General features: G+C 35.0%; 1 protein-coding gene across 1 annotated transcript in view; it reads left to right on the top strand.

Moving 5' to 3' along the window:
• CNTN1 (contactin 1) overlaps positions 1-15,804 on the top strand; it is a 207,580-nt gene that overhangs the window by 139,507 nt on the left and 52,269 nt on the right. Inside the window, exon 15 of the mRNA XM_074270571.1 lies at positions 11,733-11,891. Within this exon, the coding sequence (XP_074126672.1) occupies positions 11,733-11,891 (159 nt within the window). The remainder of the gene's footprint in view (positions 1-11,732; positions 11,892-15,804) is intronic.

Below are 15,804 nucleotides of genomic sequence, written 5' to 3'. Positions count from 1 at the left end.
TCCTAAGTTTTTCTTAGTTTTCTTAGGTTCTCTGATTAATGTATCTTTCATATATATTTGATTTCTTTTTAAGAGCAAGTTTATAAGCATATAATATATGAATAATATTAAACCTAGGATACTCTGGTACAGATATCTGATAAAGTGGATAAAATTCTGGCTCTAGAATTAGGAGGAACTGTGTTCAAATTTGACTTGAACACTAGTTTGTGTGAGTCTGGACAAGACACTTAACTGTTTGCTTATCTCTAAAATGAGCTGGAGAAGGAAATGGCAAAATGCTCCAAAATCTTTGACAAGAAAACTCTATTGCAAATGACTGAAATGATCCACCCAAATAGTACTCTGACCATAGAGAAATTAGCTTATTATACTGGGGACATTTTAAAGCCCATTTAAAAATTTTCAGCCCATATGTGGGTGAAAATATTTTCTTCTGTTTTTAGCCTAGGTTTTGTGCCTAAGGCTACTTTTTGCAAATAACATACTTGTTCATACAATACCTGTGATGCATTTAGAATTTAGATACCTAGATCATTGTTTTAGCTTTATCTTTAACTGGATCATGAATTTGAGTAAATTATAACATTCCAAAGTGTCAGGTTTTTTTTTTAATGTAAAATAATGGAATTGAAATAGATGATTTCTAAAATCACCTTTCCTGGCTTCAAAATCAATTTGGATTTTTTTACATTTATATTTAAACAGCACTTTAAAAATGAATGGCTATTCTTGCAAATTTTATAATGTAATGGCAGACAAACTGAGGCAAGATAGAGATTAGAGAGTTTTTAATATTTTATTTGGATTTCAGAGAGAGAGAGAGAGAGAGAGAGAGAGAGAGAGAGAGAGAGAGAGAGAGAGAGAGAGAGAGAGATTGATTTTCTGGGACCAAAAGAATCCACTTTTGGTCTCAGGGCTGAATCATCTCAAAAGCAGCCAAGAGAGGGGAAGAGTGAGGTCTGGAGTAGCTCTACCTATCCCTGCTCAGAAGAACAGATAGGGTTGCTACTAGGATACAGAATAGATCCAGATTTCTGAGCAGAGTTATCAGAGAATGCACAGTTAGACCATCAAGGCAGGCAAACCCTGAACTTTTAGAGGCCTGATACCAACCACACTTATCCCCACAACCACAATCATCTCTTCTCTCCTACTTCCCCTAATCCCACTACTCATCACACTAATATAACTAAAAACTACAAGACTTTATCTTGCATCACTTCAACGCAAATGGAGTACTTTAATTAAGTTAAGCTCTCTTTCTCATTCGCAGCCAATGTGAGGTTCCATGAAATATACATGTGGCTTTAAGCTACCAAGAGTAGACAAAGGCATGGGCAGAGTCAGAACACTGTGAACAGGAATGGACCATTGATCTGGTTCTGGCAGGGTGAGGGGTGAGGACCATAAATTCAGATAAACCAGAACTTAGGAGCCAGAAAGACTGAAGTATCCCTTATCTTGAGTTTACACATTTACAATTTATAACCTTAAAAAGTAGTCAGCCCTAAATTATATCAGTCCTAATGATCAGGAGGGGGGTTTGTAACTAGGGAGATTGAGGCAGAATGATTCAAGAACTGAGCAGGAAAATTTAGGGAAACTGTGGCACAACATTCCACACTCTCCTGAATATTCAAATCATTGAATTACCTTTCTCTAGATACCTGGAAAGTTTTAGCACCATAATTTTGACCAACCCTATGTGAACCAAAATACAACTAGAAAAATACAAAGACTTGTGTCAAGGACAAGTTTCTCCCTGGTAGCCCGAGTTAACAGCAGTATAAAGGCTCCCTGTTGCAAACATGTCAGGTCCTCTGCATTTCTGGAGCACTATCTCAGTCAGAGAATCCAGTCTGAGATGGCAGTTCACTCTGAGTTAGGTGGTCTGCAGTCATTTGTGCAATAATTCAGCCTCTGCTTATAGAGAGAGTAGCAGGGCTCAAGACAGTCATACTGCCCATTTTAAGAGGGGCACCCTATGTCTGTCAGAAGTCCCAAGAGAGGGGAAGAGTGAGGTCTGGAGTAGTTCCACCTGTCCCTGCTCTGAAGAACAGATAGGGTTGCTACTAGGATACAGAACAGATCCAGATTTCTGAACAGAGTTATCAAAGAATGCACAGTTAGACCATCAAGGCAGGCAAACCCTGAACTTTTAGAGGCCTGATACCAAACTGCAATGTCCTTTGAAAATGCTGAAATACTAATTAAGGAACTAGGGTTACAGGATTGGAGAAACAGATCAGAGACACTGCCAGTCACAAGACAATGTCTGTATCTTGGAAATTTCCTAAAATCAGACAGGAAAGTAGTCCCAAAACATTGAGTCTGCCAGGGCAATTTCAACAGAATAAGGGGTTTCAAAGCTTAAGCATAGCAAAAATGAAAAAGTACTGCTTAAAGGACTTCCAATTCAATCTGAACTAGTTTGATAGAGGATGGGGCAGAAGTGCTTTTGGCAAGGTGAATAGGAACTAGGGATTCCCACTCCTTCAGGTATTTTGAGAAAAATCACCAGTTTCCCTAATTCTCTATCTCTTCCTCCCTTTTTTTTCTCATGGAAAGGAATCATCAAAAAAAAAAAAAGTAAATAAATTGTCAAATAACCATCCCACATATAAATCCCAAGAGTGAATAAAAATTCCTATACATAACAGAGTAGTACAGGAGTTTCTGAAAAAATCCCTCAAACAATTACATATTCTGAAGTGAACATAGATATTATAAACATAACATCCTTAACAGCAATAGTTACCTAATTTTAACATTTCCATCCCAAATCTTAAACACACAGTAATAGATGACTCAGTTAAGGTTTAATTATTCCCAAGTCCCCCATATCAGTCCAAAGTACACTAGGAGCAGGGGCCATGGTCTCTCATTCAAAAACTGCTTTGTGCTGAGAAGGGGCAGAGGCTTTCAGTCCAAGCAAAGGGTATGGTGTTCTGACAACAGAAGCAGTTCAATATAGGACTAATTTGACAAAAATCTAGAAAAACAAATCTAATAAATAAAGGTTAGGACAGACTGCTACAAAATGTGGAAAGTCAGCAGCTTCCTATGTAAAGAGGTGAGTTTGCTTCACAGGACAGGCAAACAGTTGTCAGTTATAGTCCCAATAAAAGCAGCAGTTAGGTCTCACAGACAGTTGTGCTAATTGTCCTCTCATTATTTAGAAACTTAAAAAAAACAAAAAACAGAAAAAGCCCCTGAATATCCAGACACAAATATCCACTAACAGATAGATGACCAGGCTAAATACTCCTTTGCTTAAACATTTAGGATATAATGATTACACACAATCAGATTGGAAACAGCAAGGTATAACATAATTGAATTACATTAACAGTTCTTATTGACTATTGTCCTGATCAGTTACAGGAGGAAAAAAAATGTAGGGACATGACTATAACATAATATAAGCAGTCAAAATTGATCCTTCAGCACATACAGGATAAAATAGTCTTAACTCAGTTTTATTCCAGTTAATTGTCCCACTAACTGTCAGAGGGTGGAGCATTAAAACTCCCAAATAGTATTAGCTAGAAACCCAAGAGATTTTTACCTCCAGTAATAAATCCCATTAATCAAAGTTTCAGATAAATCCCGAACAGGTATTTACCATGGCCTCATACTGATAACAGTAAGAAATTTGTCCCAGTAAGTTCACACAATTACCTTACATACCCAAGTAATAGTTGTATAAATTGAATATTATACAAATCATTTTGCTTTAAAATATCCAATACATAGAAAAATTCCAAATTGCATATTGTCCATAACAGAAACATTTTCAAAAGGACAAAGGAAAAAAAACCTATTATTTTCAAAGGCCCTTTAAATAACGGGCATCAATACAATCAATTAAAAATTATACAGAATATCATAATTTCACCTAAAAGAATCCAAAAAGTTCTGAAAAATATAAACTTTTAGAAATAACCCTATCAAATTATATATCACATTTATGACCATATTCTTTAACCAAAGAGACCATTATGTATCTAAAAAAACAAATATTCAATCAATTAATTTAAAAATAGGCCTGTCTCTTTAAATGATTTGCTCTTTTCAGTGGAGAGCTAAGCAGCTGCAACTTAATTAAAAACCGGCTGGAATACACTTCCAAAGAGGCAGCTTAGGGCATTGGGGAAGGGAGGGAGGAAGGGAAGGTGAACTAAACTTCACTCCTGAAGACAAAAGATTCCCTTCCACTCCATACTCAATTTTTCTCCATTCTTCCATTAAAAACTTTCCTCTTTCTTTTCCTACTTAACTCTTTCCTTTCCCTTAGCTACATACTTTTTTTTTTTAATTCATTTTTCCAAATTATCCCCTCCCTCCCTCCACTCCCTCCCCCCAATGGCAGGTAATCCCATACATTTCACATGTGTTACAATATAACCTAGATACAATATATGTGTGTAAATACCATTTTCTTGTTGCACATTAATTATTAGCTTCCGAAGGTATAAGTAACCTGGGTAGATAGACAGTAGTGCTAACAATTTACATTCGCTTCCCAGTGTTCCTTCTCTGGGTATAGTTATTTCTGTCCATCATTGATCAACTGGAAGTGAGTTGGATCTTCTTTATGTTGAAGATTTCCACTTCCATCAGAATACATCCTCATACAGTATTGTTGTTGAAGTGTATAGTGATCCTCTGGTTCTGCTCATTTCACTCAGCAACAGTTGATTTAAGTCTCTCCAAGCCTCTCTGTATTCCTCCTGCTGGTCATTTCTTACAGAGCAATAATATTCCATAACCTTCATATACCACAATTTACCCAACCATTCTCCAGTTGATGGACATCCATTCAACTTCCAGTTTCTAGCTACAACAAAAAGAGCTGCCACAAACATTTTGGCACATACTGGTCCCTTTCCACTCTTTAGTATTTCTTTGGGATATAATCCCAATAACATTAGCTACATACTTTAAACAAATTCCCAAAACAACAACCTTTCTAATTAGGTGCTCCATTGCTAAAGTAGCAGAAAGCAGTGGGGGGAGGGAAGATGAGTTGAATCTTTATCTTAAAGACAAAAGATCCTCTCCAGTTTCTCCCTCCCCCACCTAACTTTTCTTTCCTGAAATCATTCAAACTTTTAATTGTTCCTTCTTAAATTACCTTCATTCTCCTTTCTTTTCCCTTCAAAACTTTTAAGATTCACAATACAGTGAATAGTTAAATAACTCCATAAAGCTCATACACATGTTCAAAAGAGCTGACAAAATTTTAAAGCATAACTTATAATGTTAACAAATTACCCAATTTGTTTCAGAAGGTAACATAAACTGAACCAAAGTGAATATAATTTTCAAGTTTTTTTCTTTTTCTTTTTTTCTGCCTGAGTTTTTTTTCTCACAGCAATTAGCATCTCTCTTATCTCTCCAGGCAGAACTTCAGTCAGATAAGATTTTTTTATTGCCCTTTACTCTGCTCTAGCAGACTTTTCAGGGGAAAACTTTTCTGCCAGAGTTTTAAAAATCCTGTTCCTTTTACTTACAAATTAGTATAACAGGTTAAGAAGTAAGAAACCACAAGCAATTTTCTTTTATACTAAGTGCAGCTGCAATATTGAAATAAACAATTTTTAATCATTGTTCTTAAAACTTTAACAGAGCTCTTTAACAAACGAAACAAACAAGTCACACAGAACATTTATCACAAAAACATAGACTGCACAATCACAACATTCAACAAAACATTTAACACATATAGGCTTTCCAGAAACCTCAGGAATAGCCACTAAGGGCCTCCCATATATAAATGGAGCCTTTAAAAAAAGGCTTCCAAGCTCTAGTTTGGCACCCAAAACAGATAACATCATACAGTGTTCTGCTGTTTCCCAGAAATTAAGGCCCATTGGCGTTTTACTCTTTCTGGGGCCCAATTGCTAGCAAACAGACAGACAGATAAAATTGTAAGACACTCAGACTTACTCTCCTATGGCTGAAATGAAGGTGTCCACTGTCGGGCTTTGCTATGGCTAACAAACTGCTCTCTTCCTGGAAACTTTGGAGTAAACCCAAGAGCTAGCCTTTTCCTAACAAAGAGCCCAGATCTCAGCTGCCCCGAGGCCTAAGGCAGAGACCTGCAGGTCTCTAATCTCTAATCTTGCTCTCATTTCTGATATCTCAGTGGGGGCCTCCAAATATAATGCTGGAGAAACTGAGGCAAGGTAGAGATTAGAGAGTTTTAGTATTTTATTTGGATTTCTGAGAGGGAGAGATTTTCTGGGAAAAGGGATCCATTTTTTGGTCTCGTGGCTAAATCAGACTTTCTTCTCAAAAGAATCCAGCAGCCAATGTAAGTTCCCATGAAATATATATACACATGGTCTAAACTACCAGGGTAGACAGAGGGATGGGCAGAGTCAGAGCACTGAGAACAGGAATGGACCATCAATCTGGTTCTGGCAGGGTGGGGGATGAGGACCACAAATTCAGATAAACTAGGAGGATTTAGGAGCCAGAAAGTCTGAACACCCCCTTATCTTGTGTTTACACATTTACAATTTATAACCTTAGAGTAGCCAGCCCTAAGTTATATTAGTCTTAATGATCAGGAGAGGAGGGGTTGCAACCAGGGGGATTGAGGCAGAACAATTCAAGGAACTGAGGCAGAACAATTTAGGGAAACTGAGGCAGAACAATTAGGGAAACTGAGGCAAGACAATTTCGGGAAACTGTGGCACAACAATAGAAAAGAATAAAGATGTACTACATAAGCCAATTTGTGTTAAATTACACAGTGGAGTAGCTATGCTGTTAATTGGTGATTGTCAAGATTTGGGTGAATATTACAAAATGGTCCTATTGGGGAATTCTAAATTTCCCACCTTCCATCAGTCAATAAGCACCTACTATGTACTTCACAGTGATAAACATTGAGATTACAAGTGAGTCAGCTTTTGCCCTCAAAGGTCTTTTATTCTTTTCAGAGGATGCAATATATTCACAGAAAAGTAAATATAGTATATAAGTAAATAATTATATGTGTAAAATAAATGCCGAGTTTTGTGGAGAGGCAAACAACACAGGAAACAGCATGAAGGGGAAAGAATAATGACTCTGGAAGAAGAAAACCTGGGTCCAGTTCTGCCTCAGTTAACATTTGTGGCCTCAGTTTTCTTATCTACAAAATGAAAGGATTGTACTAGATAGTCTCTGAGCTGTTTTTCTGTTCTAAAACTGTAATTATAGGGAAATCACAAATAGTTTCTTAAAAGAAATGGCACTTGAGCAGAGCACTGAAGAGAGTGAAGAGGGGAAACATTTTAAGCAAGGAAGATTGCCTATGTAAAGACACAAAAGAGGGAAGATTGAACATCAAGTATCAGAAACAGGAAAAAGGCTGATTTGGAGAGAGCAATAGTCTCCAAATTTTCTTAATTCCATTTTCTTATCAGTAACTTAAATAAAAATCATTTATACCTTAATATGTCTTTATAAATAGCATATTAAGGTATAAATGATTTTTAAAAATTTTACTTTGTAAAAACTGCTGGGGAAACTAGTAAGCTAGATCTAAAAACTAAGCATAAACTGCTACCTCATAACATATATAAAGATAAATATGGAGTAAATGTATGACTTAGATATAAAAGATGATTTCATAAAAAAAGAAGAAATCTTTCAGATCTAAGACTAGGAGAAGAGTTCATGATTGAGAGAAGAAGGATCATAAAAAATAAAATGAACAATTTTGATTATAAAAATTCAAGTTTTTGAATGAATAATTCTAGTGTATGAAAAAAAGTCACAAATACAAAACATACAGAAATCTATGCAAATTAAAAAAAACAAAGAATTCATTGGTAAAATGTACATAATTGTGAACAATTATTAACAGATCAAATCCCTCTTATATACACCACATCCCTTTAAACATTGGAAAATAAATGTCCTGTAAGTCTTTTCTTTTCTAGAATAATGTTTTCTAATTCTTCCAGTTGAACTTTGTTCTCTAGGTTTATAGGTAGGAAAAAAAAAAGATAATAAATATAAAATGACAAATAGATAGATATCCCATCATCCATTCCTGCTTATCTGATAATATTCACTGTCTCACCCCATACTTTTATTCTTATAGAGGAAAAAAATGCACTCTTTAGTGCAGACCTTACTATGCCTGCCATAGCAAAGAAGTAATTGGGAGGTGGTAGAGGGGGGAGAAAGATTTTGGCTGTCAGTGTCTGAATATTAATGTCCTCAGGGGTTCACTCTTAGTTCAAAAAGGAGGAGTTTGGGAATTTACATAGCTGACATAGGAAGCAAAGTAGAAAAATGTTAAAAAGTAAAAAAGCATGGTTGAATTGCAGATTAGCCTCACATTTGCTATCATAGGAAGAAGTTGAGATGAAACCCATTCTCCAATCAGTTGATCACATATCTGTTGAGATTAGAATATGGACCCCACAGGAGCCCATGCCTTTTTTTGGGATATCATTGTTACATTATAGTCTGGAAGGAGGAGAGACTGGAACAATATTGGCACAGGGTTTTTAAAATGGCAAATAAGGGAGTTTTTGTCATATATAACCAAGGAAAAGCCAATGAAGCTTTTTGAAGAGGAGAGGAAGTGACATGGTCAATTCTTACTTTTAGAAATACCAGTTTGAACAGCTTAAAACAGAAAAATTGGAAAGGAGAGAAGTTGAACCCAGGGAGATCAATATTCTAAATGGGAAGTGAGGAAAGCCTGCTTTACGATAATTGTGGTATGAATTAAGAAGGGAAATATATGGGAAAGATAAGAAAAGGAAGAATTCACTGACTTAATTACTGACACAAGGCACATATGAAGTGAATGAAAATGAAACTAATTATAGTACCAAGATTGTAAACCTAGTTGACTAGAATAATGATACCCTCAAGGAAATTGGAAAAGAACTGGCATTAGACAGAGAAAAGATGAGTTGAGTTTGAGCGTCTAATGAGATAACCAACTGAAGATAGCAGCAGATATTTAGATTGTGTCATCTGCATACAGAAGTTGATGAGATCATCATCTCAAGAGAGAATTTAAAGAAAAAGAAATGTCTCCAACTAATTACTAAGGTACATTCAAATACAGAAGGCAAATTAGGTTAGATAAGCATTAGTAAGTTCTTATTATATACTAGGCAAGACCTGGATGAGGATCTTATAAAGAAATCCAAGATAAGTAGGAAGAAAACCATAACAATACCAGGAAAATCTTGGAAAGGAAAAAAATGTACTTAAATCTGTGGATCCACTTAATTGTGCCAAATGCTGCTGAAAGGTTCACAAAGATGAAAATTAAGAATATGTTCTTTGGCAAAGCAAATAACTGATTTTGCCTCTCTTCTAACAGAGGGTTGATAAAAAATATTTAGTTAATCTCCTTCTGCATAGAGGACATTAGTTTCTGTTTATTTCTTTGCTTAAAGTATAGTTTAATCAAGTCAAAGACCACTAAAGAAAACAGTTTTTAAAATTACATTTAGCAAATCACAACATAGAGACTTGTTTTTTCTTATTTATAAGGTAAAAGGAGAATTATAGCAATACATTTAAAGCATTAGGAAAAATAATTGTTTAGTGTGTTATCTATCATATTTGTTTATATTTTTTACAATTATAGAAATTAAGATGTTTCCTCAAATGTGATACATCTCAAGATAACTGTCTTTATTTTCTCTCTCCCATATATCGATATCAAAATGTTTATTTAATTTTTTATTTAATAGAATTTTATTTAATAAAATCAATGAATACAAAAGAAACTGGAAAGATCTAATTTGTTATTACACTAAATAAAATGAATGTACTATAAACTTAACAAATAATAAAAAAAAAAAAGGTTACTGGATTTACCAATAAAAAGATAATTTGGGAGAGCAGATAAGGTCAATAAAGTAAAGAAAAATTGACACGTTGGGGCCAAACTTTCAGAGTTGTTCATCTGAAACACTTGAGTGGAATTGTGGAATTAGTCTTGTGACACTAATTAATATTTTATGTTATTTATTTTTGCTGAGGTAATGACTTGCCCAGGGTCACACAGCTAGGAAGTGTTAAGTGTCTGAGGTCAGATTTGAACTCAGGTCCTCCTGACTTCAGGGCTGTGCTCTATCCACTGCACCACCTAGCTGCCACACTAATTAATATTTTAAATGAGTCTTTTGATCTCAACAGCTCCTGTAACTTACTTTGAGTGGATTTTGATCCTATAGGTTAGAATTATTACCTGAGATAATCCAACTGAAATGATGTAATTGGAAAAATAGAGTTAGGAAGCATCTCTTAGGCAGTCTGCCATTACCAATAGAAGCAAAGTTGAGTTATAAGACACTAGGACACATCGTTTTCAAAGTTATTAATGGCTCCAACTAGAGATGGCTTTTTCTTAACTGTCAGGATCTTTCCAGAAGAAAGTCCGAAGAGAATAAAACCAGAAACCAGGCTCCCTTTTAAAGATCACAAAAAGGGTGACTCCTATAAACAATCAAATCAATCTTCAAAAAACTTCGAAGTAGTTTCTCAAAATTAAGCAGTTAATGTTGAAGTCAGTTGTGGTAAGTAGTCATTGATACTTATCAGATGTTATTAGTCCTTTCAGGACATCATCCATAAAGAAATGTTTTTCAGCCAAGCTTATCAAGCTGATGAGGTAACTCTTCTACTTAATTCTCTCTATACATCAGGATTTCTAGGCATAAGACAACAGTAATTCAAATTATATGCATTCAATGTGAGAAAAAATAGTCATAATTCCATCCAGTTTGCATTTCAGCACTGTGTATTCAAGAAAGTAATAGTAACTAAAAGAATTGGTAATTTCGCCTATTGTCTAATCCAGATCAATGCACTATCAAGATCTCTTTTCAGTATTACCAATTTATACTGCTCAGCTTTTTTTTTTTTTTTTAACTTATTTTATCTTCATAACCACCCTGAAAGATATGGTATTGTCCTCATTTTACAAATGGGGAAATTGAGGCAGTTAGCCATACCCTGCATCATATAGCTGAGAAGTATCTGATGACAGATTTAGACTCACATCTTTCTGAATCTGTCCATTATTCTATCTAAACATATAGTTTCCCTTAATAGAATGTAAGTTCCTTGAGGACAAAGACAGCTTCATTTTTGTACTTATGTCCTCCAGTATTCAGTACAATATTTTGCACATAGTAATAAATACTTATTGACTTATTGATGAAAAGAATATTCCATATTAAAATACTGCAGTGTTTATTGTAGCCTGAGAGACATGTCATAGTAGAGAGCTGAAAAGCTGTGTGACTCTGAGCAAGTGGCTTCACCTTTCAATAATCTGGGCAACTCTTTTAAGATGCCAAGTTGAATAAAAGTTGCCAACCTATATTGGTAGATGGAATTACCTCACTTTAGAATTTTCTTTATTAATGAAATTATAGTCTTTAAAAGAACATTATTATATATAAAAGAACAATTTTTTTTCTTTTTTACAAAAAGGCACTGTTTATTGTTTGATTATGAAAAGTGTTTCACTGAATGGAATATTATCCAGTCTTATCATTTTTTCTCAAAGTTTCTCTGACACATATGTCAAGATCCTGTTAAATTCTAGGTCATACATAACCACAAACAAATGTAGTTAAACTAATTTGCTGGCTATCAACTAGTAATTTATTTTTTTTCTAGTTAGTTTGTATGTGGGAATACACGTATGTGTTTCTAACTGATTTCTTAACTGATTTTCTTTTCAGGCCCACCAGGTCCACCAGGGGGTGTGAGAATAGAAGACATTAGAGATACTTCTGTTGCACTCACATGGAGCCGTGGCTCAGATAATCATAGTCCAATATCTAAATATTCTATTCAGACCAAAACTATTCTTTCTGATGATTGGAAAGATTCTAAAACAGGTGAGATTGATGTTAGAAATTAATTTCTTAAAGTCACAAAATTTATGTTTTTATCCTTAATGAAATCACACAGTATTGTGTTGGTTTCCATCAACTACATTATAATGCTTAATTTCCTTAGAACCCAGAAATACTCATACTCTGGCAATATTTCAAAATAGTACTTACTGTGCTGTCAAAATAGAAGGGCTTGTGTAGCTCAGTGAAACTCTGAGCTATGCTATTCAGGATTACCCAAGATAGGTTATAATGCAGAATTCTTATCTACTGGGAGAAGGAAATGGCAAACAATTCCAATAACTTTGCTAAGAAAATTCCCTAGCAAATACTAAAATGATGAAAATAATGACATTGGAAGATGTCATCTTTTTCACTGGGAAGGAATGAAATACAATTACAAATCACTCCAGTACTTATGAAGTAGCTGGGACAAAACAGAAAGAAAGAAGTTTCAAATGTATGTGATGATCAAAGAAAAGTCTGATATTGCTGAAAAGATATTTGCCTATGAACCTGGAATATAAAATCTTATCTAAGATAAAGTAGATATCAAATAGGAGATGGAAAGATTAAATCTCAATATATTGGATGTCTATACAAGAAAAATTTTAACATCACTAATGATAATAACAGTGGTGTGATTATTGATGGAGAATAAAGTCAAAGCTTAGGGAGATGTCTCCTAAAGTACTGCACTCAATATGCTAGCAAATTTAGAAAACACAGAAGTGGCCACTGTATGAAGAAGATTAGTTTAGGTCCCAATTCTAAAGGATAATGTCAAGTAAAGTTCAAATTTCCAAATAATTGCATTGATCACATGTCAGCAAGGTCATGCTTACAGTTCTGCTTCTTAAGGTTCTTAAGTGAGGCTTCAACAATTTGTGACTTCAGAATTACTCAAAAGAGCAAACTTGTTTTCAAATGAGCAAAGGAACAAGAGCCCAAATTGCCAACATTCATTGGATTATAGAGAAATCAAGGGAATTCCAGAAATAAAAATTTACTTCTGCTTAATTTATTACACTAAGACTTTATGTAAATCATGACAAAATGTGGCAAGTTCTCAAAGAGATAGAAATATCAAAGCACCATATTTGTCTCCTAAGAAATCTGTACATAGGTAAAAAAGTAATAGAACTGAATATGGAATAAATGATTAGTTTACAATTCAAAAAGGAGTTCAATAGGGCTGCATATTGTCATCTTATTTACTTGACTTATATGCAGAGTACATCAGGCAAAATGCCAGGCTGGATGAAACAAAAGTAAGAATTAAGATTGCCAGGAGAAATATCATCACTCTAAGCTATGCAGATGATACCATTCTGATGGTGAAGAGGAATTAAGATGATGGTGAAAGAAGACAGTAAAAGCTGGCTTGAGGTTTAACATCAAAACAAAAAAAAAACCAAGACTCTAATTACTGGTCTCAAAACTTCCTATGAAATAGAGGGAGAAGAAATGGAAACAGTATAAGATTTTATATTCTTGGGCTCAAAGATCATTGCAGATAATGACTACAAGCAAAAATTTAAAACTTGCTTATTGGAAGGAAAGTTATGGCAAATCTGGACACCATACTAAAAAGAACCTTGCCAACAAACCATAATCAAAATTATCATTTTTCCAGTAGTGATGTAGGTTGTAAGAACTGAACTATAAGGAAAACTGAATGTCACAGAATTAATGCTTTTGAATTGTGCTGCAAAAGACTTTTGAGAGTCCCTTGGACAGCAAGAAGGTTAATCAGCCAATGGTTAATTCAGTCAATTCAATGGAAGGTCAATAGAAGTTGAAGTTTGGCCACATAATGAGAAGATAGGATTCACTGGAAAAGACTATGATGTTGGGAAAAACTGAAAGCAAAAGGAAAAGGGGGGGGTGTGTGTGACAGCAGATGATAACTGGATATAAAGTATCATGAAACAATGAACAATGGATAGACTTTAAGAGGTAGTAGAAAATAAGCCTAATGTGCTTTAGCCTGTAGGGTCAAGAACAGACATGGTCATGACTAAGTAACTGAATCACAATTGCCTTGAAACATTTAATCTTTATCTTTTTATCCAAATCAAAAGTTTGGAAAAGGTTTAAAAATGCGAATTTACTTTGCTTAGATTTATCTGGTAGAGAGAGGGAATTGTTACATTTTGTTACTTTAAAAATGATAACAAGCTACATGTTAATTCTGATTTTAACTTCAAAGAAATATTTCAATGATTAGCTTTTTCTAACTATATTAATATGAAATGTAGTGAGAAAAACATGACAATGTATGATAAAAAAAGAGAATGAATGCATGGATTTCTTATTTTAGAGAAAGTATTTCATCAATTCTTTTTCACACTGCAATAAGTTTTTTGGTTTGATAAATTTTTTTAAAGTTGACATTTCTATAAATACTTTAAGGTTTCTAAAGTACATACATTTCTTCTTTTTAGCTTCACAACAATTCTGTTTGATAAGTAATATAATTATTAATTTCTCTATTTCACAGAAAAGAAAATTGAGACAGCAAATGGCTTATTCATGTTTCTGTATCAAATAAGTTTCAGAGATAACATTTGAATTCAAAACTTCCTAATTCCAAACTAAGTATTCTGTCTCCTATACCATTCTGCCTTAGGTACCAAACTGCCATATATTAATCCTTATTACAAACAAATGCACCCAAAGTAACTCAATTTAGCGAAGAAAATTAGTGATAATATCAGTTTTTAATCAGTGCATGTTTAAAAAATTTAGGAAGGGAAATTCACTGGATTCATTATAAATGTTATCTATTTCAAATTGATCTTCACTATAGCAAGGCAAAAATTATATTCCTTCCTAATAAATTTGCTCTTCCACTCTTCATTGTCTATTTTTTTAAGGAGCCACCTACTAGCTCCTTTCCTGCTGTCTAGCAACATAACCTGAATTTCCTCCATTTAAAAAAAAATCATAACATTCAATTAAGATGTTAGCCATCCAATGTACTATCATTTAAAAAATGTATTTATTAAGAAGTGTATTGTAAGGCAGAGCCAAGATGGTGGAGAAGGCATACATGACTTTCTAAACTCCTCTCATACCGTCACAACCAATTATTAAATTCACCCTCAAAAATAGCACTTGACTGGTAAAATTCACGAAGATTAGAAGTACAGCAACTTACCAGCCAATTATAATCTGGAAGATTGCCAGAACATGTTTGTCCTGAGGGGCCAGAACAGATCAATGCAAGTGGGAGATAGGAGAAAGAAACTAGCATCCTGAGTGGACCAGGGGCAGGGTAGCCTCTGTGGCTAGAAAAGTTATAGAGATGACTCTGCCATAGTCTGACTGCTCTGCCTTGATTACAAAGTAGTAGACCAGCAGAGAAATTAAAGCCAAAGGTTAGAGGATACTTTAAAAACGCCAGAACCTAATAAGATCTGGCTATAACCAGCCAAAACCAGAAGTGACTCAGCACAGATCACAGTATAGCTGTGTAGCCACATTCTGCAGCACAGGCAGGGGCAGTCACAAATCTGTATGGCAAGGGGGTGTAGCCTGGGGCAGCCTCTAATCTGCATCATGGGGGGTTCGGCCTGGGGCAATAGAACTTCCACAGTGTGACTGTACTTCCCTGGGCAGAGCCACTTCTGGTACCTTGTAGGACTATTCACTGGGCAACTGCTAATACCCACAGCCCCACAGTGGGCTTTGGCTTGGGGTAGTGACATTTTCACTGCTTAGCCTCTAGTCCCAGGGCAGTCACTAATCTGCACAGCAGGGTTTTTTTTTGCAAGGCACTTCCACAACTCAACCTAGTCCTAGTCACTTCCTGTGGGGAACTTTTCCCCAGAGCGCTCCCATACCTCACAGCTCTTTGCAGCCCATTGGCAGAACAGCTACCATCCATACACCTATCCCTGTTCTGCTGAGG

The sequence above is a fragment of the Sminthopsis crassicaudata genome, chromosome 5, assembly GCF_048593235.1.
Source record: "Sminthopsis crassicaudata isolate SCR6 chromosome 5, ASM4859323v1, whole genome shotgun sequence".
Classification (NCBI taxonomy): domain Eukaryota; kingdom Metazoa; phylum Chordata; class Mammalia; order Dasyuromorphia; family Dasyuridae; genus Sminthopsis; species Sminthopsis crassicaudata.
The sequence above is the reverse complement of the archived record's forward strand: the minus strand, read 5'-3'. Positions and strand labels throughout refer to the sequence as shown.